At 39.9% G+C, this 27598-nt stretch overlaps 1 protein-coding gene across 1 annotated transcript in view; it reads left to right on the top strand.

Moving 5' to 3' along the window:
• Nucleotides 1-27598, top strand: part of Zranb3 (zinc finger RANBP2-type containing 3) — a 143698-nt gene that overhangs the window by 42340 nt on the left and 73760 nt on the right. The window contains exons 4-6 of the mRNA XM_059280843.1: nt 9295-9473; nt 11435-11666; nt 22743-22828. Coding sequence (XP_059136826.1) covers nt 9295-9473; nt 11435-11666; nt 22743-22828 — 497 coding nt within the window. The remainder of the gene's footprint in view (nt 1-9294; nt 9474-11434; nt 11667-22742; nt 22829-27598) is intronic.

The following is a 27598-nucleotide window of genomic DNA, read 5'->3' on the forward strand; positions in this document are numbered from 1 at the left end:
TGTTCTCATTGCTTGCCTCTTTCATCTTTCTGGGTTTGGGGGTTTGTTTTTTGTTTTTTGTTTTTTTTGTTTTGTTTTTTGAGAATTTCATAGCCAATGTGTTTTGGTCATCTCTATCCACCATATACCTCCTCTAACACCTCCCAAATTACCCACCCCCACATGTTCCCTTTGAAACAGGCTTAGTCTGGCCTTCTGAGTGCTGGGATTACTGGCATGTACCTCCTTACTCAGTTTATGCCTTGCTGGGGATGGAACCAAGGGCCTCCTTCATGCTAGGCAAGTACTTTACCAACTAAGCTCCATCCCTAGCCCCTTTTCCTTTGTAACCTTTTAAGCAAATCAATTTTTAATATTTTTTGTTTTGTTGGTTTTTTGTTTTGTTTTGTTTTGTTTTTGGTTAGTTGGTTTATTTTTTGGGGAGTGGGCATGGGCAGGATCTCACTCTGTACACCAGGCTGGCCTTGAACTCAGAGGTCTGTCTGCCTCTGCCTGCCAAGTGCTGAGACTAAACGCTTGTGCTACTACACCCAACTTATTCTTACTTTTCTTTCAATCCTTTTTCTATAATTAAAACAAAAAGAAAGAAAAGTGTTTTAATCGTGTATCTGTATGTCAGGGTATGCACATGTGTGTGCAAGTCCCCAGCGAGGCCAGAATATCAGCTAACCACTGAGCCCTCTCTCCAGCCCTTTAACACTTTAATAAGGCCTCCTTTTTCACTTTGGTGATGGGCAGTGTGTGTGTGTGTGTGTGTGTGTGTGTGTGTGTGTGTGTGTGTGATTTTTTAAAAGGTCTTAGTGCTGAATCTGCATAGTGAATCTTTGACATTTCTTAATCAAAATTTTCAAAACGTACCCAATTAAAATTTCTAGATCGTTTTGGGTTTTAAACTGATTGCTATGTATAAACACATGAATTGACAGATGAGTCCAAGTACTTGTTCAGCTACAGGCATCCTAACAGCCTTGAAAACAGTTTGTCTCTCTAAATGTTTGATTAACTTGCTTTTGGTTAATTTGCATTTGACTTCTTGTTAAGAAAGCAAAAATCACTTTCAATTTTATTTACTTCGTTCCACCATAATTGTATGTGTCATTATATATAACTGCTAAAATGTTATTTTAAAAGACTGATCTGAATTTCAATATGACATTCTTTATTCCTAATTCTGATGTTATTTTCAAATTAATTATAGTGTTGCTACATGAAAAAGAATGTAACACACCACACTGTGATTATTCATAGTACTGTGCATTTGATCTTTTGTAAAATCTCTACCTGAACTGGTCTATGGTTGTTGACAATCAAATGCAAGATTTTAATGTTTGCTCTTTGTTTCCTAGACTTTATTTTGTTTTAATCATTATTGATCCCCAAAATGTAGCCTCATCACCATCCATACAAGTTTTCCTTTAAGGGTCTTTATTATTTTTGGTTAAGATACATACTTTTTCCTCATATGAAGAGATTATCTTCTTAGTAATAGTTAATAATTTAAGAGGATTTTTGTTTTGTTTTGGTTTGGTTTTTTGAGACTGAGTTTCTCTGTGTAGTGTTGGCTGTCCTGGAATTAGCTCTGTAGACTAGGTTGTCCTTGAACTCACAGAGATCCACCTGCCTCTGGCTTCCAAGTGCTGGGATTAAAGGCATGCACCACCACCGCCTGACAATTTAAGAGCTTTTTTTAAATCTTAGGAATGAAAATTAATTTTTGTTAGTTGCCTGTTCAACATTTAAAGATTATCGTGTGGGAGCTGGAAAGATGAGCTAGCTGTTAAGAGCACATTTCCTCCTTTTCCAGAACACCCAAATTTGGTTCCTAACATATCAGGTGGGTATTATAACCACCTGTAACTCTAGTTCTAGGGCAGTAGTTATCAACCTGTGGGTCACAAACCCTTTGGGGTCACATGTCAGATATTTATGTTATAATTCATAAGAGTATCAAAATTATAGTTATGAAGTAGCAACTAAATAATTTTATGGTTGGGGTCACCACAACATGAGGAACTGTATTAAAGGATCGCAGTATTTGGAAGGTTGAGAAATACTGTTTTAGGGGATTTGATGCCCCTCTTGTGGCCTCTGAAGGTGCCTGCATACTTGTGGCATATGCACACACACATATAGACACATAAACATTCTTCCTTTTTGCTACTAATATGATGCATATGGATTTTCTTGTGTTGAACAGTTTCAACTAGAACTGTTGGTCAGTGTCTTAGGATTTTATTGCTTTGAAGAGACAACATGACCATGACAATTCTTATGAAGGAAAACATTTAGTTGGGGCTGGCTTAACAGTTTCAGAGGTTTAGTCCATTATCGTCATGGTGGGAAGCATGGCGGCATGCAGGCAGATGTGCTGGAGAAGGAGCTGAGAGTTCAACATCTTGAATCCACAAGTAGTAAGAGTAGAACTGTGTGCCACTGAGCCTGGGCCTAAGCATCTGAGCCTTTAAAGCCCGCCCCCACAATGACACGCTTCCTCCAACAAAGCCACACCTCCTAATAGTGCCACTCCCTATGGGCCAAGCATTCACTCACATGTTGAGGGGGCCATTCCTGTTGAAGACCCCACAGTCAGGATTTTTAAAAAATATTTTACCGAATTCTGTATCCTAATAGTGTACTTAAAATGTTTTTACTAATGCTCATAAAATGTTTTTACAAATGCCTATATACAGAATTCGTCTCTATCTTTTATGCTACTTTTCTTGTCTTAATATCAATATTACATTGACTTTAAAATATTTTTTGAAAGAATTTGGAAGCTGTTTTCTCTGATCAGTGTCTGAAATAGCTTGGTGTCCTTTCTTCGTGGCCACTCCTGATAGAACAGTGTTCTTGTCCTTCCTCTGAGTACAGCTCATGGTGTCTTCTAGAGCTGTGGCTTCCTGCTTTCTAGTCGTTTATTTAGAAGTAATTTCACAGTTACAGAAGAGTTGAAAAGAGATGAATAATTCTATCCTTCTGTCTGTCTGTCTGTCTGTATGCATGCCTATCTGTCTCTCTATACCTATCCCTATCTCTTCATCTCTATCCCATTCTCATACTAATAACTTTTATCCCATTTATAAGGGGGCTCTAATAAAGCTACCTAGAAACTTGAGTTAGGAATGCCATCCTAAAAGCCTAACATCTGACTACTCTGAGAAATGACTTCTCTTATGACAGTTTTGCTCACAGACCTTTACAAATGGCCTTTCTAGAATGCTGGATGGATGGCTCAGCTGTTAAGAGCACTGGCTGCTCTTCCAGAGGAATCAGGTTCAATTCCCAGCACCCACATGGCAGCTCACACCTGTCTGTAACTCCAGTTCCAGGGGACCTGACACCCTCACACAGACATACATGCAGGCAAAACAGTAACGAACCTAAAAGTAAATTATTTTTTTAAAAAGAGTAATTAAAAAACAAATGGCCTTTCTAGAGCCTTCTCTCTGTTTTGCCACAGCCCAGCAGAGCTTCCCTAACGCCATTCTTTAGACTGTCGGCCCACTTGAGACTTTTCATCAACCCAAATGTGGTGCTGTTGGAGGGAGAGGGAGGAGAGAGAGAGAGAAATAGGTGTTTTATTCTTCCCTTTCTGTTAACTCTGCACAGCCCTTGACCTTTTTAATCAGTGGGCTCTCTATATATAAGAGAAAGCTTGCCCCTGCCAAAGGGTGAGCCGACTAGCAGTGAATTGTTGATAGATTTCCTGAAGTGTGGCCTCAATGGCTCTTCAGTATTGAGAAAGAGATGGAGCCTGAATGTATCCTTTGGGTATGCTCTACTGCAGGTCTCCTAGAGGACACACCAAGTTCTAAGAACAGTGATTTTCACATATACCATCTAAAACTCCTAATAGGAAGGAAAATTGTAATTTAATTATTAAAAAATAAACTCACAAAGACATAGTTCTGCTAAAACATATACTCCTTAAAATAATAAATAATAAGCAGGCGGGTGCATGCCTTTAATCCTGGCACTCAAGAGGCAGAGGCAGTCAGATCTCTGAGTTTGAGGCCAAGCTGATCTATAGAGCAAGTTCTAGCACAGCCAAAGCTACACAGAGAAAACTAGTCTCCAATAAAGAAAAGACAGAGAGACAGAGAGAGAGAGACAGAGAGAGAGAGAGAGAGAGAGAGAGAGAGAGAGAGAGAGAGAGAGAGAGAGAGAGAGAAAGGAAAATAGACTTTAAGTCTCATGTTTCCCTATGTGGATTTCCTTAACTTAAGTCTCTTAAGACTTTTAGACCTGCTTACTTGAAGTGGTTTCCCCAGGGAGCCTCTTCCAGGACAAATAGGACATCCAGTTTAAAAATAACCTCTCTCCTCCATTTCCACACTAAAAAGGTGCTAACTGCTTTTAACTCTAAAATTTGACTTTTTTCCAAATTCAAAAGGTTCTCAGTACCTGGCATTATCTGTGTTTAAAATTGCTGTATAAAAGCAATCACAGCATAAATAAATGAAACTAAAATTCCATATTGAGGTCATTGCTAATTATTCTTTTTAGTTTTAAGAGAAAACTTGAAATTATTCTTCCAAGTTACATGATGATTTACTATTTTAAAAACATTGATAAAATGTGCTATTAAGGTTCATGTATTCTATTTAATTCTTATGCAGACATCTGCATGATCATTGAGTCAGCTTTAGTTCTTAATAGTGATTTATACTCAAGTGAAGAAAAACTGCAGGATTCCACTTTAACAAACTGAAATTGGTTAAAGCCAAGGGCTTTGAGCTACCTATTGAGCCTAGTTATTTTCTCCTACCAAAATTATGTGGTGTGTTATTGCTTTAATTGAGTATTATGCTATTTTAAATTCGCCTCCATATACTGACTTCTAAGTCCATGATTTAAAAGTTTTTATCTAACAACAATAAAACATAGTAACACACAGTCATCCTCCTGCTAGCAATTTTTTTTCTAGAACAAATTTGTCCTGTCCTTGAAGTGACTGCCCCCTCTTATAACAGGGCCAATTGTCCGCCCCCCGCCCCCCAGGGGCCAGTTTGCTAAGACCTCTGCCCCATATTATCCCACCATCCTATGTTGACTCAAGTCTGGCTTCAGTCAGACCCTCAGGAAGTATGTCCAGTCTGTTAGCCAATCAGGGCCCTACCCAGCCACACAAGCAGGAACTGTTCTTGCTATTTTCAGTCAAACAAACCCCTGATACTGCAAACACAGTTGCTGACCAGGCGTCCTGAGCCAATCATAAATGATTTCTGGGGCTGGAGAGATGGCTCAGAGGTTAAGAGCATAGACTGTTCTTTCAGAGGTCCTGAGTTCAATTCCCAGCAACCACATGGTGGCTCATAACCATCTATAATGAGATCTGATGCCCTCTTCTGGCATGCAGGGATACATGCAGACAGAACATTGTATACATAATAAATAAATAAATCTTTTTAAAAAATTAATGATTTCTGTACCAATAAGGGTCTATACCCAGTCACTTCAAAGTACACTTAACCACAGTTGGAATTGCCCTCATCCTGCTTAAAAGGAGCCTGCAAGCTTCTCTTGGGGTCGCCATTTGCCACTTTGTCAGATGGCATGCTGGAATTTTTTATTAAACGTTCTTTACACGTTTATTAGACGTTCTTGTTGATTGCGTACATGACTGGTGGTCTTCAATGGGATTTCTCACAGACCCTAACATCCTAAAGATGGGACTTGGCTTTGTAACCCATGCTGGCTTTGAAGTTGCCGGGTAGACCAGGATGCTCTCAAACCCAGAGCCTTCCTCCTTCAGCCCGCACTACTCTATCTGCTACCTCAATTTTATCCTTAAAAGATTAGGTCAGACATTTCGATCTTCAGCTGGATCTTCCCTCAGTATTTGTTAAAAGCACGTAGACGCCGGGCGGTGGTGGCGCACGCCTTTAATCCCAGCACTCGGGAGGCAGAGCCAGGCGGATCTCTGTGAGTTCGAGGCCAGCCTGGGCTACCAAGTGAGTTCCAGGAGAGGCGCAAAGCTACACAGGGAAACCTTGTCTCGGAAAAAAAAAAAAAAAAAAAAAAGCACGTAGGCTTGAGTTCCCTGTTACCACATCACGTGGCTTGAAGCTGAACGATAACTAGTCATACTACCCTGCTGGACTTAAAGCTTTTGTGCTGCTCATTTAGAACTGTAAACACTTCCTCATCTCTGTATTTTCAGCTCCAAGGAATGTAAGATTGCTTGTCTTTCCTTAAAGTATCCATTCATTCTTGAGATCAAGTAATATTTGTGGCAGTGGCAATGTTGTAGGTCACAAACATTGCTTCCTAAATTCTATTCTCTACAGTCTTTTTTTAAAAAGAGAACATTTTCTTAAACATCACACTAATTTTCTCATTAATATAGAAGATTAGTTGTTATAAATGTAACTTTAATTAAGTCGTTCCCATTGTTTTTCTTGTTCTTTTTTGTTTGGGGAGGAGACGCCAACCCGCCTTCCAAGGAGCAACATGTAATGGGACCCAGGTAAAGCCATGGAACACATGGCGATACATAGATTAATAGAAATGGGCTGAGTTAAGTTATATGAGCTAACAAGAAGCAAGAAGCCATGGGCCATACAGTTTGTGATTAATATTAAGCCTCTGAATGATTCTTGGATCCCATAATAGTCCCAAATATAAGTTGCATCTTGTGTTTGGTGACTTCTGTAACATTTCTGTCATTATTACTCGTCTTGCCAGGCAAGTTGTTGTAGCTGAGTGCTCCTCTTTCCCCCTGTGTATCACCGCATTCTCTCTCCTCTCCCTAGGGAGCCCTCCCCACTGTCCTTGACTAGATCCGTGTTCTCTTTTTCCAAATGAAGCACACACGTCTAAAGATCCAAAGTTGGCATCCACATATAAGAGAAAACATATGGTGTTTGTCTTTCTGTGTCTGGGTTATACAAATGGAATGTTATTTGACTTTTAAGAAAAATGAAGTTGTAAAATTCATAGGTAAATGAATGAAGCTGGAAAAAATTGTCGTGAGTGAGGTAACCAAGATTCTTGTTCTTTTTTGTTGTTGTTGTTGTTTATTTGTTTTGATTTTTTGGTTTTTCGAGACAGGGTTTCTCTGTGTAGTTTTGGTGCCTGACCTGGATCTCTCTCTGTAGACCAGGCTGGCCTCGAACTCACAGAGATCCACCTGGCTTTGCCTCCCGAGTGCTGGGGTTAAAGGTGTGCACCACTACTGCCCGGCTGATTCTTGTTGTTAATAGCAGTAATTAAAGGAAAAACATATAGGGGACTGGAGAGATGGCTCAGTGGTTAAGAGCACTGGCTGCTCTTTCAGAGAACCTGGGTTCAACTTCCAGCACCCACATATCAGTTCATAACTGTCTGTAATTCCAGTTCCATGGGATCTGATACCCTTACACATGCAGGCAACACCAATGCACATAGCATTAAGTGAAAAATAAAAATAAAATCATTTATATGTATATGTATGTATGTATATATATATATATATATATAAACACATAGACAAGTTTTCTGTAATAGACTTGCTAAAATTCCAAAACTGCCTTTTCTCTTTTTAATCTCACTCAGCATTTGAAACTTACTCTTTTAGGTTTCTCTCTTTTTTTTTTCTTTTGAATAGTCTGTCATACAAAGCCTGTATCTATTAGTCCTTTTCTTCACAACTATTTACTGTAGTAATTTCTTCTTTGTAAATGTAAGGACCATTGTGGTGTAATTTACTCAGGAGGGTAAATTAGGTGAATTAACCCATTTTTGTTTTCTGTGTGTTCCCTTTTTTAAATTTTTAATGATTATGAGTGAGAGTGGAATAGTTGAAGGAGAAACAGAAACATATGTTACACATTTATTACCTTGAATATACACCTAGTGTAGTCAGTCTTGCTGTACTGAAGCTTAAATAACAATTCCTGCTTAAAGGCTCTAGTATTATGTAGAAATAAATTAAAATTTTATTTCCAACATATTTAGGAGTGCTGAATTGTGCTTTCCTATTCCTGCAAACCCCATCCAAATCCCTTATGTTGAGAGAACAAACACAAAACTGTTTTAAGATAATAGGTGCCCTGCAGAAACTGCCCGTACCAGCCCTGCTTCAGAAGGCATACCTAAATGCATTGGATTTCCTTTCTGTGGCCGTGAAGCACAGGCCGTCTGCAGGTACCCACTGCAGTTCCGGGTCAGACTCTTCAGAGCACTGGCTCTCTCCAGGCCCTGTGGCATAAAAAGTCTCCAAATGCTGCCTTGGTTCCCCACTGACCAGTTTTTCCTCAACACAGTATGTGTGACGTGTGTGTGTGTGTGTGTGTGTGTGTGTGTGTGTGTGTGTGTGTACTTGTGTGTGTACAAGCCTGGACTTTTTGCATGGGTGTTGGGAACTCAAACTTCGTTCCGCTCACACAGCCAGTGCTTTTATCCACTGCGCCATCTCTCCAGCCCATCTGACTGTGTTTACTAAACTATCCATGACTTCTGGCAAGTGTGTGCGGTCACCTCACTGCACTGAAATCAAGGGGGAACAGCTCCGCCCTGCCGCCTCCCTCCTCCCTGCCCCCTCCAGCTGCCCTTGACCCGCTGTATATCCTACTGTTAGGCCTTCTCCACAGTCATATGTAAGCAGTATCATAGAAAGCAGTAATTTGCTGCTCTTTTAAAAATCAGGGCATGGGTTGCTGGAGGTTGAGCCCTGTGCCTGCCACTTGCTCAGCCACACCCACCCAGCACCATTTACTCCCTTTCATCAGTGAACGTTTGGCTAGAACGCTCCAGGTGAAGCACATTTGAATTGTCTTTCCTTTCCGACTGTTGTGGAAAAAACCTCTTTAACAGTTCACCAGGAGCTTCTTTTCTGTGGAAACAGCTTAGAAAGGGCTGATGGGAATAGCATGGAGATGGTCAAAGGAAAAAGACCTCAAACCTGGAATCTCATCCTAATGTTGTGTCAGTTAGCTATGGTTTAAATAACTCAACCTCTCTATCTTACTTTTTCTTTGGAAAACATGTATGACTCACAGTTACTTTAACTTTAAAAAACATGATCTTCTGCTTGGTAGGTAATGCATTTATTGTTGTGTTCTCAAAAAGGAAAAACAACAAATGGAATCAGTATAATCTAGAGTCATCTGTCTTTAATTATAATCAAATGATTTTTAAAATAGTGTAACTTCCTTAGTGACTCTTCAAGTTCCTAGTAATCTTGAACTTTTTATTAACTGTATATTCCAACTGGTATAATAAAATTCTTGATGTAATACTTTTCAATATTTGATCATTTCTTTCAGGATATAGGCTTTATTTTTAACATACACTTTTAAAATTTTTGTGTAGATGGGGCTCGGGAAGACAATCCAGGCAATTGCAGTGGCTTACTTCTACAAGGAGGAATGGCCCCTGCTGATAGTCGTCCCTTCATCTCTGCGGTACCCGTGGGCAGAAGAACTAGAGAAATGGATCCCAGAGCTCGAGCCAGAGGAAATCAATATTATCATGAACAAAACTGACATTGGGTAAGAAGAACTGACTTGTCTTGAAGAAAAGGTATAACCAGATGTGGTGGTGCTGTTGACCTTTGATCCCAGCACTCGGGAGGCTCAGGCAGGCGGATCTCTGTGAGTTCTAGGCTAACTTGGTCTACAGAGTGAGTTTCAGGACAGTTAGGGCTACACAGAGAAACCCTGTGTTAGGAGGAAAAAAAGGAGACAAGTGACAAGAATTATCACTTTATGGGCTTCAAAAGTAACACTTCTACCAGAAATAAGTATTTGTCAGTTCTTAGATCATTCTTGGTAATATTGTTCTGAACTGTATTATCTAACACTATGAATATAAATAGTTTTTGTAGGGATAACTTCGGCTTGCATGGAGAAGGAGGAAGCAGACAACATAGATATAGGATATTTTACCTCTTTTAACCTTGGAACCAAATTCATTAGCATTTATATGTATGAATCCAGAATAATTAGGCCTTTTTGCATTGCTATAATAAAATTTAGGCAATTCTTATTTTAAGAAAATGTCAATATAGACATTTAAGTTAAGTTAAGAAAGCCTTAAAAATTCAACATTCAGTTTCTACATAAAATTGAAAAGACACAAATTTAGAGAATGTTGAATTTTTAAGGCTTTCTTACCTTAATTGGAATGTCTATATTGACATTTTCTTAAAATCTATCCTGTGCCACCTTTTTTGGCATTGGATCATCCACTTTTCATTATTATTTAGGAGGCACACACTCCCATGATTAAACAGTGGTAGTGGCTCTTGTTTATAGAACATTTGTGTGTGATAGATGGGACCGCAACTCCAGGAGTGTTCATTCTGGAAGATGGTAACCAAGGACAGAAAAATGACTTGGTGTCTCTGGATCCCTAAAGAAGCAGTTTTGGGTCTGTACCAGCCTGCGTGTGTACTGCCTATAGAGATTACTCCAGGGCCAGCTTGCTGAACTGTCACCCAGTTCTGAAACGTCACAACAGAAGCCACCAAGACAACTGCAGTGACCTTCACCACCACTGTCTGGTGGATAGTATCCTCACAGTGTACCTTAGTTAGCTCGGGATACCAAGCCCACGCTCTTCTTCTGCAGGCTCTTCTGCTATCTGAGCACATGGAGGAAGCCGTAGTTCTCTGTGCTAATTAGATGTGTCCAGACCTTCAAACGCTACTCACAAGTTCAGAGCTCTCACTTCTTCCATGGAGGATAGAAAATGGGGCTGGGGCTGGGGGATGGCTGTGAGGGTAAAACACTTCTAATCTCCAGCTTCAGTGTAAGCGGTGGGTGGGCATGGTGGCCTTCCCTCATTCCCTGCACTGGAGAGGTGGAAACAAGGAATCTGGCATAAAAACTGGGCTAACATGTTAGCCTGCCAGTAACCCTAGTCCTTGAGTCGTGGAGAAAAGATGAGAGGCCCCAGGGCAAGCTCTCATACGTAGTAAGAAACTGTGTATCGGAATAAATTCATAATAGTAATTGAAGACTTTTGCAGATGTGTATTACAGAGAGCAAAGGCTCAGAGGGTCACTTTACTTTAGCCGGTGGCCTTCTGTCTAAGGGGAGGGTCCTTCTTCTAACTTGTTCCATCTCTTCAGCACCACAGTGCCTGAGGGCTGTGCTAGATGAGATGGGAAGACCAGGAATGTGCAGTGGGCAGCTCCATTAGGTGCTGTTCTGACAAAATGTAACAGCACCCAGGTTGAAAAATGAATGCATGGAAGAAAATACTGTCATAAAGTAACATTCTTATCCTAGTAAAATGATCTTCCAAAAACCGCTTGACCAGAATTGTAAGTCTTGGCTTAACGTATTGGAGAAATGTAAAGTCTGAACTATGTGAATAGTGAGGTTTAGCAATAGGACCATCTCTTATTTTTTTTTCTCTCTCACCCTCTCCAAGACTACTGGGTTTTGTTTGTGATATATGCATTGCTGAGACAGATATTTCTTAAGCAGTGGATTTTCTTTTCTAGGAGAATATCGACCAGCAGGGTGACAATTCTAGGCTACGGTCTCATAACCACAGATGCAGAGACTTTGACAGATGCACTGAACAGCCAGCACTTCAGAGTTGTGATAGTGGACGAATCGCACTACATGAAGTCCAGAACTGCTGCCCGCAGCAGGATTCTCCTGCCCCTGGTACAGAAAGCCAGGCGAGCCGTTCTGCTTACAGGAACCCCAGCTCTGGGAAGGCCTGAGGAGGTATGAGGACTTCTGTGCTCTCAGTGTATAGGAAAACTGACTCTGTCTGCTGCTTGACAAGTTTTAGTCTCAAATCAGGTGCTTCAAATGCCAGAAGAGGAGATTGGGAATCTCCAGGGCACTAGTAATGATTAAACACTATTTTTATTATAACTGAGTTTTAAAAACCCTAGTTATTCATAAGTCTTCGCCATACTTACAAGTATGCATAAAATAGTTTCACCTTTATTACAAGGTTGCTTTTTCTTTCTTATTTTTCTTTTTTTATTGTTGTTATTTATTTGTTTGTTTTGACCCAAGGTCTTATTATGTATCTCTGACTGGCTTAAAATGTGCTATGTAGTAGACTAGGCTGGCCTCAAACTCATAGTGATCAGCCTACCTCTGTCTCCTGTTGATAGAATTCAAGGTGTGCACTACCACACCCAATTATAAAATATCTTCATTTTGTGTGTATTTGTAATGCTATTCACATCTGTTTCTGGGGCTTTTTTGTTGTTGTTGTTACTTTCTCTATCTAGTTTATGTAAAAATATCTTAGAGTTGAAATTTAATCTATTTTGTACAAGTAGGTGTGTATACATGTATGTGTTTATGTGTTTGGTGTGTGTGTGTGTGTGTGTGAGAGAGAGAGAGAGAGAGAGAGAGAGAGAGAGAGAGAGAGAGAGAGACTCCTGCACGTATGAAGGTCAGAGTTTGATAACACCTGGTATGTTTCTCACCCGCTCTCCACCTTATTTTTTGAGGTGGGCTCTCACACTGAGCCTGGAGCTCCATAATTTTTCTGGGCTAGCTGGCCAGTGAGCTCCTGATATCTGTTTATACTCATTATGGAACTTGTCTATAGTTCTTTTTCCCTCCAGTAGCTACACTTTGCAATGTGGAGACGAACTAGGGCTCACTGTAGGCCAGGTGAGGTATTTAGTTATACTAGAGGAACTTAGTCAAGAACACAGTCGTGTTCAGAGTGTCTTCTTCAGTCTCCCTTGGTTCTTTCTGACCATTTTATCTGAGGAATCTAATTTACTGGCAAACGTTGTTTATAGTATCATTCTCTAATACTTTGTATCTCTACGATTGGTGGTAGTATTTCTCTATGCATTGCTAATTTTGGAAAGTTTTTGTTTCATTGGTTAACTAACTGAAGCTTAGTCTGTGTTATTGATTGTTCTAAGAACCAACTTGGGTTTGCCGGTTTTCTGTATTTTCTACTTTATTTATGTTCATCAAATGCTTACAGTGTTTTCCTTCAGTGCTTGCTTCTCATGTAGCTTGTTTTTCCCTTCCTGGCTGGGAAGTGAGGTTCTTGATTGCAGATCTCTATTTTATGTTAACAGGTGTATTCAGCAAAAGACTGTGTAGCTGAAGTTTTCCTGGTCCTGCCTGGCCCACAGTCAGGACAAATCTCTCTGACCCACCAGTCCCGCAGCTGCTCGGACCCAATCAAACACACAGAGACTTATATTACTTATAAACTGTATGGCCATGGCAGGCTTCTTGTTATCTAGTTCTTATATGTTAAATTAACCCATTTCTATAAATCTATACCTTGTCACATGGCTCGTGGCTTACGGGTATCTTACATGTTGCTACTCATGATGGCAGCTGGCAGCGTCTCTCCACTCAGCCTTCCACTTCCCAGAATTCTCCTCTCTCTTTGTCCCACCTATACTTCCTGCATGGCTACTGGCCAGCCAGCACTTTATTTATTAACCAATCAGAGCAACACATTTATAGCATAGAGAACATCTCACAGCAAGACTGTGCTATGGATAATTCTTTATATGTGAGATACCAGGAACAGAAAAATATATAAAAGTAGAAAATAGCTTAGTGCTTGCCAGGGAAGGGAAGAGGGCTTTGACTATGAATGGAGGTGGGTTTCTTTTTAGGATGGTAACAGCAGTTGTTGATGTATAACTTTGTGACTGTGCTAGAAGTTGCTGAATTTCATACCTGAAGAGTGGTATATTAATATGCCATTAATATATTAATATATATTAATATCAATAAAGCCATTATGTTAAAGAACCTATTAAAAATAATAGTAAAATATTATTGTGTGCAGCCTATCAGAGTTGTGAGATGAAAACACTTAATAATACTATTGGCCCAAATGGTAAACTTTAAATAATTTTTATTGTTTGTTGTTGTTGTTTTGTTTGTTTATTTGTTTGTTTTTGGTTTTTTGAGACAGGGTTCCTCTGTGTAGCTTTGGAGCCTGTTCTGGAACTCACTCTGTAGACCAGGCTAGCCTCGAACTCACAGAGATCCTCCTGGCTCTGCCTCCCGAGTGCTGGGATTAAAGGCGTGCGCTACCACCGCCCCAAATAATTTTTAAAAGCATATATCTAGCCGGGCGGTGGTGGCACACGCCTTTAATCCCAGCACTCGGGAGGCAGAGCCAGGCGGATCTCTGTGAGTTCGAGGCCAGCCTGGGCTACCAAGTGAGTTCCAGGAAAAGGCACAAAGCTACACAGAGAAACCCTGTCTCGAAAAACCAAAAAAAAAAAAAAAAAAAAAAAAAAAAAAAAAGCATATATCTAGGAAGTTAGCTCAGCAGGTACAATGCTTAATGCGCAAATGTGAGGTCCAGAGTTTGATCCCCAGGGCCCTGTATAAAGTCAGGCAGGTATGGCAGTAGACTGTAATCCCAGTGTGGGAGGAGGATTCAAAGAATCCCCCAACAAGCTGGCTAGCTAGATCAGCAGGAATGCAAGTTCCAGATTCAATGAGAGACTTTGTCTCAATTTATAAAGTGCAGGATGATTGAATAAGACATGATGTTTGCCTCAAGCTTCCACATGAACACACACAGATATATATGCCAAAAGAACAGGAAAAGCATGCTCCTTGGGCCAGAGATTAAACTTAGTGGTATAGCACTTGCCTACCATGCCAAAGGCTTTGGGTTTAACCCTTAATACCAACTGTTTCATTTCTAAAACTGTATAAAACTCATCCAGCGCCAGGTAGTGGTGGCGTACGCCTTTAATCCCAGCATTTGGGAGGCAGAGGCGGGCAGATCTCTGTGAGTTTGAGGCCAGCCTGGGCTACAGAGTGAGTTCCAGGACAGGCTCCAAAGCTACCTAGAAAAACCCTGTCTTGAAAAGCCAAAAAAAAAAAAAAAAAAAAAGAATGCAGCTGGAAGGGGATCTGGAGGCACATGCCTTACTCCCAGCATTCAGGAAGCCAAAGCAGGAGGATTAAATTTTGAGGCCAGTGTGGCTTCATAATGTCTGTATAAATACCTCATTTCAAACAATCAAATATATATGAATGGATGGATAGATAGATAAATAGATGACTAATAGATACTCATGTATAACATATATTCACAAATATAACTATATGAAATTATTCATTTGTATGACTGCATAAAAGATAGAAATAGCATGTTTATTTAATATCAGGCATCTGTTTAAATATTTTATCATATTGACACAATAATAGATGGTTATTCAGCACTTTAAAAGTTCTTTATTATTGAACTTGAGTGGAGACCCCCTGTGCAACAAGAGGTCATTCCAGCCACCAGAATTCCAAGTAGACCACCTGCCCATGGACCACCCCCTGACTCTCTCTGTACCCTCCATCCATCCCCAACCCCCCTCCCTTCTTGTTGCTGTGTCACAGCCCCCAACTCAGGTGGAGACCCCATGCACAGCCATAGGCCATGCTGGCCACCAGAAGCCCAGCCACAATTCAAGTGGAGACCACCTGCTCAACCACAGGCCACACCAACCAGAAGACCAGAGAGGAAACAGAAACTGGAGAACAAAACACTCATCTAACCAAGACAAACTCAGAAATCAGCACCTAGACCTGTAATCACCCCAAACCCAGATGCCTAGATGCCAGCCCAAGAACACAGTCAGCAGCAGCTAAGGCAATATGTCTCCATCAGGGCCTAGCTATCCTACTACCTCAAGCCCTGAATATTCTAACACAGTAGAAGCACAAGAAAAAGACCTTAAAGCCAACTTTATGAAGATGACAGAGTACCTACAAAGGGAAATGAATAAGTCTTAAAGAAAGGAAATGACAAACAAAAAAAAAAAATTGGAGGAAATGAATGTGATGGTTTGAATAGGTATGGCCCCTATAGACTCAGGTCTATAGAATGCTTGGTCTATAGGAAGTGGCACTATTAGGAGGGGTGGCTTTGTGGAGTAGGTGTGGCCTTGTTGGAGGACGTATTTCGCTGTGGTCTCATATGCTCAAGCTACGTCCAGTGTGGCACACAGTCTCCTGCTGCCTGAGGATCAAGATGTAGAACTCTCAGCTTCTTCTCCAGCATCATATCTGCCTACACACTGCCAGAGGACTAAACCTCTGCAACTGTAAACCTTCCCCAATTAAACGTTTTCCTTTTTAGGAGTTGCTGTGGTCATGATGTCTCTTCATAGCAATAGAAACCCCAACCAAGACAATGAATAAATCCCTTCAAGAAAGGTAAGAAAAAAACAAACAGTTAATGAAAGCTGGAAATTCATTAACAAAACTGTTCAAGACCTGAAAATGGGAATAGAAGCAATAAAGAAAACAGAAATTGAGGGAATTTTGGAAATGAAAAATATAGGTAAGCCACCAGGGACTACAAAGGCAAGCTTCACCAACAGAATACAAGAGATGGAAGAGAGAATTTTAGAATTGAAAATGATAGAAGATAATTGAAATTGAAAATATGATAGAAGAAATAGATACATCAGTCAATGAAAATATTAAATCTAAAAACAAATTCTGACACAAAACATCCAGGAAATCTGGGACACTATGAAAAGACCAAACCTAGGAATAATATGAATAGAAGAAGGAAAGGAATCACAGCTTAAAGGCCTAGAAAATATTTTCAACAAAATTTTAGAAGAAAATTTTCCTAACCTAAAGGAGATGCCTATTAATGTATAAGAAGCATACAGAACATCAAATAGATTGGACCAAAAAAGAAAGTACCATCACCACATAATAATCAAAATACTAAACATACGGAACAAAGAATATTAAAAGATGCAAAGGAAAAATTCTCAATAAATTACGTAGAAGCTAAATCTAAGAACACATCAAAAAGATCATTCACCACAACCAAGTAGGCTTCATCCCAAAGATGCAGAAGGGATGGTTCAACATACACAAATCAGTGTAATCCACCTTATAAACAACTGAAAGACTACACACACACACACACACACACACACACACACACACACACACACGATCGTCTCATTAGATACAGAAAAAGCCTTTGACAAAATGTAACTAACACCCCTTCATGATGAAAATCCTTAGAGAGATTAGTGATACAAGGAACATACCTAAACATAATAAAGGCAGTTTACAGCAAGCCTATCACTAACAACAAATTAAATGGAGAAAAACTCAAAGCAATTACACTAAAATTAGAAACAAGAAAAAGCTGTCCACTTTCCCTATATATATTCAATATAGTACTGAAGTTCTAGCTAGAGCAATAAAACAACCGAAGGAGATCAAAAGGATGCAAATTGTAAAGGAAGAAGTCAAAGTATTGCTATTTGCAGATGATATGATATTATACATAAGTGACTCCAAAAATCCTACCATGGACCTTCAGTGAAGAGGCTGGACACAAGATTAACTAAAAAAAAAAAAAAAAAATAGCCCTCCTATATACAAATGGTGAACAGACTGAGAAACAAATCAGGGAGACAACATCTACAAATAATATAAAATATCTTGGGGGTAACATTAACCAAGCAAGTGAAATACTCATATGACAAAAACTTCAAGGATTTGAAGAAAGAAATCGAAGAAGATGTCAAAAGATGGAAAGATCTCCCATGTTCATGAATTGGTAGGATTAACATAGTAAAGATGGCTATCCTACCAAAAGCAAGTTATAGATTCAACACAATCCCCATCAAAATTCCAACACAATTCTTTATAGACCTTGCAAGGACAATACTCAACTTCATATGGAAAAACAAGAAATCCAGAATAACTAAACCAATACTAAACAGTAATAGAATTTCCAGAGGTATCATCACCTCTGATTTCAAACTGTACTATAGATCTATAGTAATAAAAACTACATGGTATTGTCATAAAAACAGACACATCGATCGATAGAATCAAATCAAAGACCCAGAAGTCAATCTATACACCTATGGACACCTGATTTTTGGTAAAGAAGCCAGACATGCACAATGGAATAAAAAAGTATCTTCAACAAATTGTGCTGATCAAACTGGATATCAGCATGTAGAATGTGGTAGTTTGAATGTAATTAGTCCCCATAAGCTCATAGGGAGTGGCACTATTATGAGGTGTGGCTTTGTTGGAGTAGGTATGGCCTTATTGGAGGAAGGTTTTCTTGAGATACTGACCATTATGCCAGACCATTTCCTGTTGCCAGCAAGATGTAAGACTCTCAGCTACTTCTCCAGCACCACATCTGCCTGCATGCTGCCATGCTCCCCACCATGATGATAATGGACTGAACCTCTAAACTGTAAGTGAGCCATCCCAATTAAATTTTTTCATTATAAGAGTTGTGGTCATAGTGGCTTATCACAGCAATCCCTAAGTAAGACATTGAAGAATGTAAATAGATCCATATTTATCACCTGTACAAAACTCAACTCCAAATGGATCAAAAACCTCAACATACAACCAGATACCCTGAACCTGATAAAAGAGAAAGTGGGGAACAGCCTTAAATGCATTGACACAGGAGACAACTTCCTGACCAGAACACTGATAGCATAGGCACTAAGATCAAAAATTAGTAGGACCTGATGAAACTGAAAAGCTTCTGTCAGGCAAAGGACACTGTCAATCTGACAAAGCAGTGGCTACAGATTAGGAAAAGATTTTTTACCAACTCTACAACTAACAGAGGGCTAATAGCCAAAATATATAAAGAACTCAAGAACCTAGATATCAACCAACCAAACAATCCATTTTTAAAAATGGAATAAAGATCTAGATGGAGAATTCTCAACAGAAGAATCTGAAATGACTGAGAAACACTTAAAGAAATGTTCAACATCCTTAGCCATCAGGGAAATGCAGATGAAACTTACTTTGAGATTCCATCATACACCTGTCAGAATAGCTAAGATCAGTAACACAAGTGACAGCTCACACTGACAAGGATATGTAATAAGGGGAACACTCCTCCATTGCTGGTGGGAGTGCAAACTTGTACAGCCACTGTTGAAATCAATATGGCAGTTCCTCAGAAAATTGGGAATCAGTCTACCTCAAGATCCAGCTATACCACTCTTGGACATATACCCAAAGGAAGTTCTATCCTATTATAAGGACACTTGCTCAGTTATGTTCATAGTGGCCTTATTCATAATAGTCAGAAACTGGAAACAACCTAGATGTCCCTCGACCAAAGAATAGACAAAGAAAATGTGGTATATTTATACAATGGAGTATTAATCAACAGTAATGAAATGAGATTTACAGGCAAAGGGATAAAATAGAAAAAAATCATCCTGAATGAGATAACTCAGACCCAGAAAGACAAACAGGGTATATACTCACTTATATGTAGTTATTAGCTGTTAAGTAAATGATAATCATGCTACAATCCATAGACCCAGAGAGGCGAAGTAACAAGGGGGGCTCAAGCAGGCATGCATGGATCTCCCTGGGAAGGAGAAATAGAATAGAGTTTGTGGATGGACTCAAGGCAGGTGGGGATGGGAATAGGAGGGATGTGGAGAATAGAGGGAGAGAGTATGGGAAGAGACAACTGGAATTGGAGGGCACGGGTAGCGGGGGTAGATATGGAAACCTAGTGCTGTGGAAACTCCCTGGAATCTACAAGGGTGACCCTATTGAGAACTCCTAGTGATAGAAGATAAGGAGCCTGAACCATCCATCTTGTATAATCAGGCAAGGCTTCCAGTAGTGGGATGGGGACACCAACCCAGCCACAAGACCTTGGACCTACAATCTGTCCTGCCTACAACGTGTGCTCAGACAATGGTGGCACAGAGCTAGTGAGAGTAACCAACTAGTGACTGGTCTAATTTGAGGACCACACCACGAGGGGGAGCCCATGCCCAAGACTGCCTGAGTGACTAGGAACTGGAGGCAGGATAGCATCAAGACCAGACTAAGGATAGAACCAAACATGACTGGCCAAAAAACCAAAAAAAAAAAAACAAAAAAAAAAAAAACAAAACCACATTCAATCCTAGTGATATTCTGCTAGGCTCATAGACTGGTGTCTAGTCCAGTTGTCATCAGAGGCTGCCTCCGCAGCTAATGGTAGTGGCCACAGAGACCCACAGCCAAAGAGATTGGAGGTCTTCGTCTGGTCCCTCCCTCAGGAGCTTGGGAAGCCCTGCAGAATGGGAGGAGGAGGAATTATGGGAGCCAGAAAGGTGGAGGACAGCAGGAGAGCACAGCCAGGAAATGAACTAAGCAGGGCTCACGGGTGATCACGGAGACTGGTGACAGTCACAGACGTGTATGGGTCTGCTCTAGACCCTCTGATATATGTCATGGTTGTTGGCTTGGTGTTTGGGGGCAACTCCTGACAGTGGGAATGGGGCTGTCTCTGACTCTTTTGCCTGCTTTTGGGACCTTTTTACTCCTCCTGGGTTGCCTTGCCCAGCCTTCATATGAGGTTTTATTTCCTAGTATTATTGTATCTTATTGTGCTGTGTTCATCTGATGTTCCTGGGAGGCCTACTCTGTTCTGGGATGGGAGTGGATCTGGGGGAGAGGGAAGGTGGAGGAGGACTGGGAGGACTCGAGGGAGGGAGAGATGCAGTCAGGATGTATTATATGGAAGAGAAAATAAAAATAAAACTCTGATGTCTGTCTGAACTACAAATTATGCAAGTCCTGTAAGTGACGCAAGTACACACTCAGTTTCTTTGTATTCTGGTAGGACAAGTAAAGGACTCATTTCTAGTCTTAACTAAACATGTCTTTATGGCGATAATGTGAATCATATATAAGTATCCTGAAATACGGCTTCTGTCTACATCGTCTCAGGCTGATTCCATCACATAATTACTACTACTCCATTCAAAATGAGAGGAAATCTTTTTAAAGTGTAGGTTAGACGCATACATGGACACAAAATGAAACAACATAGTAGTTAATTTCCCTTCTATATTTATAATCCATTTCTTAACATAAACATACTTGGTAGACTGTTTGATTAAATAACCCAATAATTAAAGACTATGCATTCCCTATAATCACTACCTCTTGGAAATTTACATTTTAAAATTATGTATTTAATATAAAGGAAAATCACCAAGGAGTTTCCGTGCTGATGTACAGAACTACGTTGCAGTTATGGAATGTAATTTTATTTTAGGAGTAAGCACTTTAGAAAATCAGAAAAAAGCCAGGCTGGGCAGTGGTGGCCCACGCCTTTAATCCCAGCACTCAGGAAGTAGAGACAGGTGGATCTCTGTGAGTTTGAGGGCAGCCTGATTTACAGGGTGAGTGTTAGGACAGCCAGGGCTGCACAGAGAAACACTGTCTCGAAAAACAAACAAACAAATAAAAAAAAAAACCCTCAGAAAAAATGGCCTATTTTTGTGAATGCTAGGTGCATTGCTAAATTGAAAGTCTGACTAAATTTTTTCAAATAGACATATAAGACATTATAATAAAGAACAAATATATAGTAAATCAATTTCTTTACAAATCATGGTAATATTTAGTATTCGGTGATATTTAACCCTAGTTTATACAGCTATATCTAGTTTGACTTGTGTGAGGTTTTGTGTTCTATACCTAGCACTTCAAAACAAGTAAATAAATCCGTGTTTGAAAGTGAAAGAAGATAATGTATGTGAAACAATTTCCTATGTCTGTTACTGTTTTCAAGGATGGGACTTAAGAAATACAAATCTTAGGCAGTCATAGAGAAGGCATAAAATTCGATAAGGATTTTAATAAGTGACATTTAGGGCATCAGAGATAGAGCTTTCTTTCCAAGCAAACCATGGGCATAAGGAAACACTATATGGAAGGTGTAAGCATTCCTGTTTTTTTGAACTTTAGCTTTCTATTCACAAGATATACCCTGGAAGATAATATGCTGATCATAATAGTATATGCAAGAATAGCCTAAGCATACTTTTTAAACTGCTGCTCAATGGTCTTCTTTATGTTGGGAGTTAGTGAAGTCCTGAGTGAATGTGTTTTGTTTATATTGTTTGACATAGGCACGGCCATGTCAGTACCTATCCAGTGAGGCTAAGAAGGTTGGCAAAACCTACCTGTGCTCTGAGTGCAAATGTTGACAGTGTGCAGAAAATGTCTATCATATATATCTTCTCCTCTTGGATGTTTATGTCCATCCAGAAGACAGCTTCCCACAGAGACTGCTCCTACCGAGATTAACTAAGCCTGCCTCCTTGTTCAGCTATGTATAAAACCCCTGCCTCCTTGTTTATCTGTGTGTAATAACTCTACTTCTTTGATTAAGCTGTATGCAATAATCGTGCCCCCCTCTTTGGATGTATATGATAAATATGCTGAGATTCCAAGATTAAAAAAGGTTCTTTATTATTATAGTTCTTTTCTTATATACTTCTTTAAAAAAAAAGTTGCCTGTGACACATTTCTCAGTAAAATTTTCATTGTACCATAATATTATGATTGTCTATATGTGAATAAACATACACAGTTTGATTTCTAGTATATTCTTTCTTTATTATACTGTCTTACATGTCTATTTGAAAAAATTTGTCAGACTTTAAATTTAGCATTGCATCTAGCATTCATAAACAGAGGCCATTTTCTTCTGAGTTTTTTTTAACATATACAGGGGCTGGAGATAAATCCTTTTTAAAGTATACATATATATACACATATGCATAAAGTATATATATATACATATACATATTTGTACAAATATATACATATTTAGAAACAGATAATGTTATCCCTGAAGAATGGATAGGGTGGGAGTAAAGAGGAAGGAAATGCCTTGAGGAAGAAGTATTTTTGCTTTTATACCTCTTACTATTTCTGTTAATTTTTTTGTCATCATAATAACTTACTTGAAAATACTGCAGTAAATTAAGAACATTTGTATTGTTACAGCTTTTCATGCAGATTGAGGCTCTCTTCCCACAAAAATGTGGAACTTGGATCGAGTACGCTAAAAGATACTGCAATGCACACATCAGGTAGGATAATTGTTTTCCATAAGCCTTTATCTGCACATGCTTAAAACTCCAAACGTTGAACACTGTTAGCCACTCCTTGTTCCTGTGGTTTTCAAACTTGCTGCAGCTATGGAAGAATGTCTTTAAGCAAAAGCTTGTATGGGTGACCTACATATAATGAAAAAAAAAATATCTAGGTGTGGTGGCCTATGCCTTTAATTCCAGCAGTTGGGAAGTAAAGCAGTAGAGTTGCTAGAGGCCATACTTGCCTACATAATGAGTCCTTGTCAAGGATGAAAAAAAAAAATGTGCCTGTTCTGGAGATGGGTATGTACGTGGAGGTGTGTTGTCCTGCTTTTCATTTGGCTGTGTGGGGTGTCAGGCTTCGATGAGGCAGGTTTGGGTGTTATAGTAATGTCTTAGTTACTGTTCTGTTGCTGTGAAGAGACACCATTACCAAGGCAACATATAAAAGAAAGCATGTAATTAGTGGCATGCTTACAGTTTCAGAGGGTGAGTCCATGACCATCATGGTGGGAGCACGGCAGCAGGCAGGAAAGTGTGGAGCTGGAGCAGTAGCTGAGAGCTCCCATCTCCATCTGATCCACAAGTTGGAGGAAGAGAGCTAGAAAGGGCCTGGTATGGGACTTTGAAATCTCAAACTGAGAATCAAACATTCAAATGTATGAGCCTCTGTAGATGTAACCAACCTTCTTATTAAATAAGAAACACAGAACCAATGCAAAGAAGAAAGCCAAGAGGTCAGAGCCAAGAGCTAAAACCTTACCCTTCCTCCTGCGGTGGTCCTACCTCTCAGAACCACGTTGGGCGCCATTTATAGCTAGAGATTTCCTGCCTTGCCCACAGTCAGGACAAATCTTTGTCACCCGCCAGTCCCACAGCTGTCAGACCCAACCAAGTAAACACAGAGACTTATATTGCTTACAAACTGTATGGCCGTGGCAGGCTTCTTGCTAACTGTTCTTATAGCTTAAATTAATCCATTTCCACAAATCTATACCCTGCCATGCGGCTTGTGGCTTACCGGCATCTTCACATGCTGCTTGTCCTGGCGGCGGCTGGCCGTGACTCCTTGTGCCTTCCACTTCCCAGCTTTATTCTCCTCCTTGTCCCGCTTATACTTCCTCCTACCTGACTACTGGCCAATCAGTGTTATATTTACCAACCAATCAGAGCAACATATTTGCCATACAGAACATCCCACAGCAAGCCTCTAGGGGCCATCCTCATTCAAACCTCTGTAAGTGCAGAGGTGTACGGAACCTGGTATCAGTCCGTCCAAGAACCTTCCTGCACTCGGTTTCTTGTTATGTGTTGTAATATTTTTGTTTTAGGAAAACATCTTGATTCAGAGTTTCAGTTCCTTTTAGAAAGAATTATGATTCCCATACGTGATCCTTCCTAATATTTGTGTCGTTCCCGTGATAGGTCTGTTTGGTATGGGTCTAGGTATTGATTAAAGCAAAAAGCCAAATGAAACAGAAAACCTTAATGGTGACCTAGATTTACTATTGGACAACCAGAACAGGCTAAAAGTTTAATCTGCGTGTCTGTCCTACTCTTTGTTTCTTTTTTAAAATTTATTTATTTTTATTTTATGTGTATTGGTGTTTTGCCTGCATGTATGTCTGTGTGAGGTTGTCAGATCCCCTGGAACTGGAGTTAGAGACAGCTGTGAGCTGCCCTGTGGGGCCGGGAATTGAACCTGGGTCCTCTGGAAGAGAAGCCAGTGCTCTTAACTGCTGAGCCACCTCTCCAACCCCCTACTGTCTGTTCCTTGATTAGTATCTGTCAATGACAACAGAAGTATGTACCTCACTTATTAATGCAAACAGTATTTCAAAGAGAAATATTTCATCTTTGTGAAATGTTGTGTGATGGTGGAACTTACCTTACGTTTCCTACTTGCTAGATAAAGTCATTTCAAGGGCAACATTGTGCTTCTCAAAGGCATTTTGTTTCTTTTTCTTTTTAACCATGTGTCCATGTGTGTGTCTGTGAATGGGTATATGCATATGTGGGTGCAGATACCCATGGAGGCCAGAAGAGGTGTCAGATCCCCTGGAGCTGGCGTTTCCGTCATCTAACATGGGTGCTGGGAACTGAACTTAGGTCCTCTGCAAGAGCCGTGTGTGCTCATCAGGGCTGAGCCATCTCCAGCCTTTGAAGATGTTTTCTTCTACATCCATTTCAGAAGTCTTTCTAATCTTGACTTCTTTACCTTGAGAGCACTCAGGCTCCATAAGCTTTGACTCAGATCAAGGCATTGCCTGACATTTTAAGTTAGGCTGTAGGATGCTATATTTTCTTCCACAGCGTTTTTATTCTGGAAAGGTGTCATTTTCACACTATAATTTTACATGATGCAAATTGTGGATCGTTATTCCATCCTAGACCCACATTTTATATTTGAAATGTCATGCTGCATTCAAAATAAAGTTAAGTGAAATGCTTGAGCAAGAACGATACTTTGTCTTTAAGAAGCTTATTAAATTCCTGAGGAATGGCCTAAAGAAGCATGTTAATGCAAATGTAATCTGAAGAAAGAACTTAGAGTGTAAGTAACCAAATACCACCTACCCCATTTGATTTGAGAGACATAGGGAAAGGGGATTACTCAACCAGGATACCCTTACCCAAATGCCATATGTTAGTCATGCTACTGAATTCTATTTGGAGGCAGCTATAAATACACATAGGATTTGGAGAAGGAAGCGCAGTGAGTAAATTGATCAACATTGTTGGATCAAGGGAAGGTTTAGAGCCCACTTTCGGGGGTTAAATCGCTTACTCTGTATCTTGCTATTTTCTTTTGTATTTTCCCCATTTTTCTTCAGAAGTGGCAACTTTAATAAATACTCCTGTACTTACAAGAAGACATGTGCCTCATCCAGCCAAGCATCCTCTATCAGGAGCTCTCCTTAGTGTGAGCATTGGAGCCAGGTGTTATATACAGGCCTTTAATCCCAGCACTTGGAAGGCAGAAGCAAGTGGATCTCTGAGTTTGAGGCTATTCTGGTCTATACAGTGAATTCCAGGCCAGCCGGGGATACATAGTGAGACACTGTCTCAAACTAAAAACAAAGATGTGCTTTGGGAAGATGTCTGTCCTTTCTTATGTTGTGCCTAAAATTTAAATTATCCTTGGGAGATCTGGGGAAATTGTGCTTGCTTCTTATGCACACAGTCCTGGGTTCAGTCTTAAGTGTGGGACATCAAATTCTATGCCAGTTCCACTACTTAGGAGAATTATTTGTCTAAATTTTCTTGAGAGGGGAAATGCAGATTGATAATATATACTCAAGGTGTTGTGTCCATTTACAGCATGGTCAGGGTCATGTTTACCTCCATGTATCTCCAGCACTCTGCTACTTACTGTTCTTCCTCTGGCTATATACAGGACTGTCTGTTCCATGTGCAGATGTCTCAGATCTGAAATGATAGTTAATATACTGAATACTCAAGGGATGTTTGGGGAATAGTTAAATAAGATGCAGTATAAATTCTGCACTTGTGCTTGGAAAGTCAGGTTTGTGTTGAAGAGATGTGAGAACATAGAGTCTATAGTTCAGTTCCAACGGACTTCTGATTCTGAATCATCCTATGCTGAGTTGGTGTATGAGGTCATTTCATCCCAGCTACTGCCTCTGGTTTGATTTTATTAATCCATTTATTCAAAAAGCATTTTTAGGATGCTGGAGAGATGGCTTAGTGGTTAACAGCCCTGGCTGCTCTTTCAGATGACCCAGGTTCAATTCCCAGCATCCACATGACAATTAATAACTGTGTAGAACATCACCTGCAGAGGATCTCACATCCTCTTCTTGCCTCCACAGACATCAGGCATGCTTGTGTTACACAGACATACATTCAGGCAAAACTTTATCTATCTATCTATCTATCTATCTATCTATCTACCTACCTACCTACCTACCTACCTACCTACCTACCAAGTTCAAGGCCAGCCTGGTCTACAGAGCAAACTCCAGGACAGCCAAGGCTATGCAGAGAAACCCTGTCTTGAAAAGCAAACAAACAAAAATAATCCAAATTTCACTGAATTGTCAATTCAGGTCCTACCAAGGTAACTGCAGTTTTGGTGAATGTCATGGGGGGCTGCGGGGAGGAAGAGAAGGGCGCTATGGCTGCGTGTGCCAGAGTGTACCAGTCAAGACAGCTCAGAAGCATCCTGTGAGTAAATCTATTTCCTTTCTTTTCAGGAAGTGTGAATGCTATATGCTAAAGCTAGAACAAGAGAACTCACTGTGCCCTTGAGGAACTAAAGCAGGACCAGCTCAGCTGAACATTCTAGAGCTAAATCAAGATCTCTAGACAAAGACAGTTATTTAGGAGTTAGACAAAGATAGAGTTAGGTAGGAGTCAAATTACAGTCTTGTTCATCAGAAAGGGAATAGGAAGACATTGTGGGTGTCTTCCGTTTTTCTGTTTCTTTGTGGGTGTTGCTTATTGCTATTGTGGGGTGTTTTTTTTTTTTTTTTTTTTTTTGCAATAGAAATACATAAGAAAATTTACTCTTTAACCATTTTAAGTGTAAAGTTTGGTAGCCTTAGATACATTCATACTGCTGTAAAGCACCAGAACTTTTCATTTCTGGCACATTTCACCATCCCTAATCTAAGTCTCTTAACCCATTCAACAGTGTCCTCTATCTCTTTGTTCAGCCTCTGCACTGTGAAGTGGTGAAGTATGGGAGAGTCACGTGTGAGAAGATTACATCATGTTATTTTTAGGATTATATTTCTACATGAT

Source organism: Peromyscus eremicus, chromosome 15 (genome assembly GCF_949786415.1).
Source record: "Peromyscus eremicus chromosome 15, PerEre_H2_v1, whole genome shotgun sequence".
NCBI classification, from domain to species: domain Eukaryota; kingdom Metazoa; phylum Chordata; class Mammalia; order Rodentia; family Cricetidae; genus Peromyscus; species Peromyscus eremicus.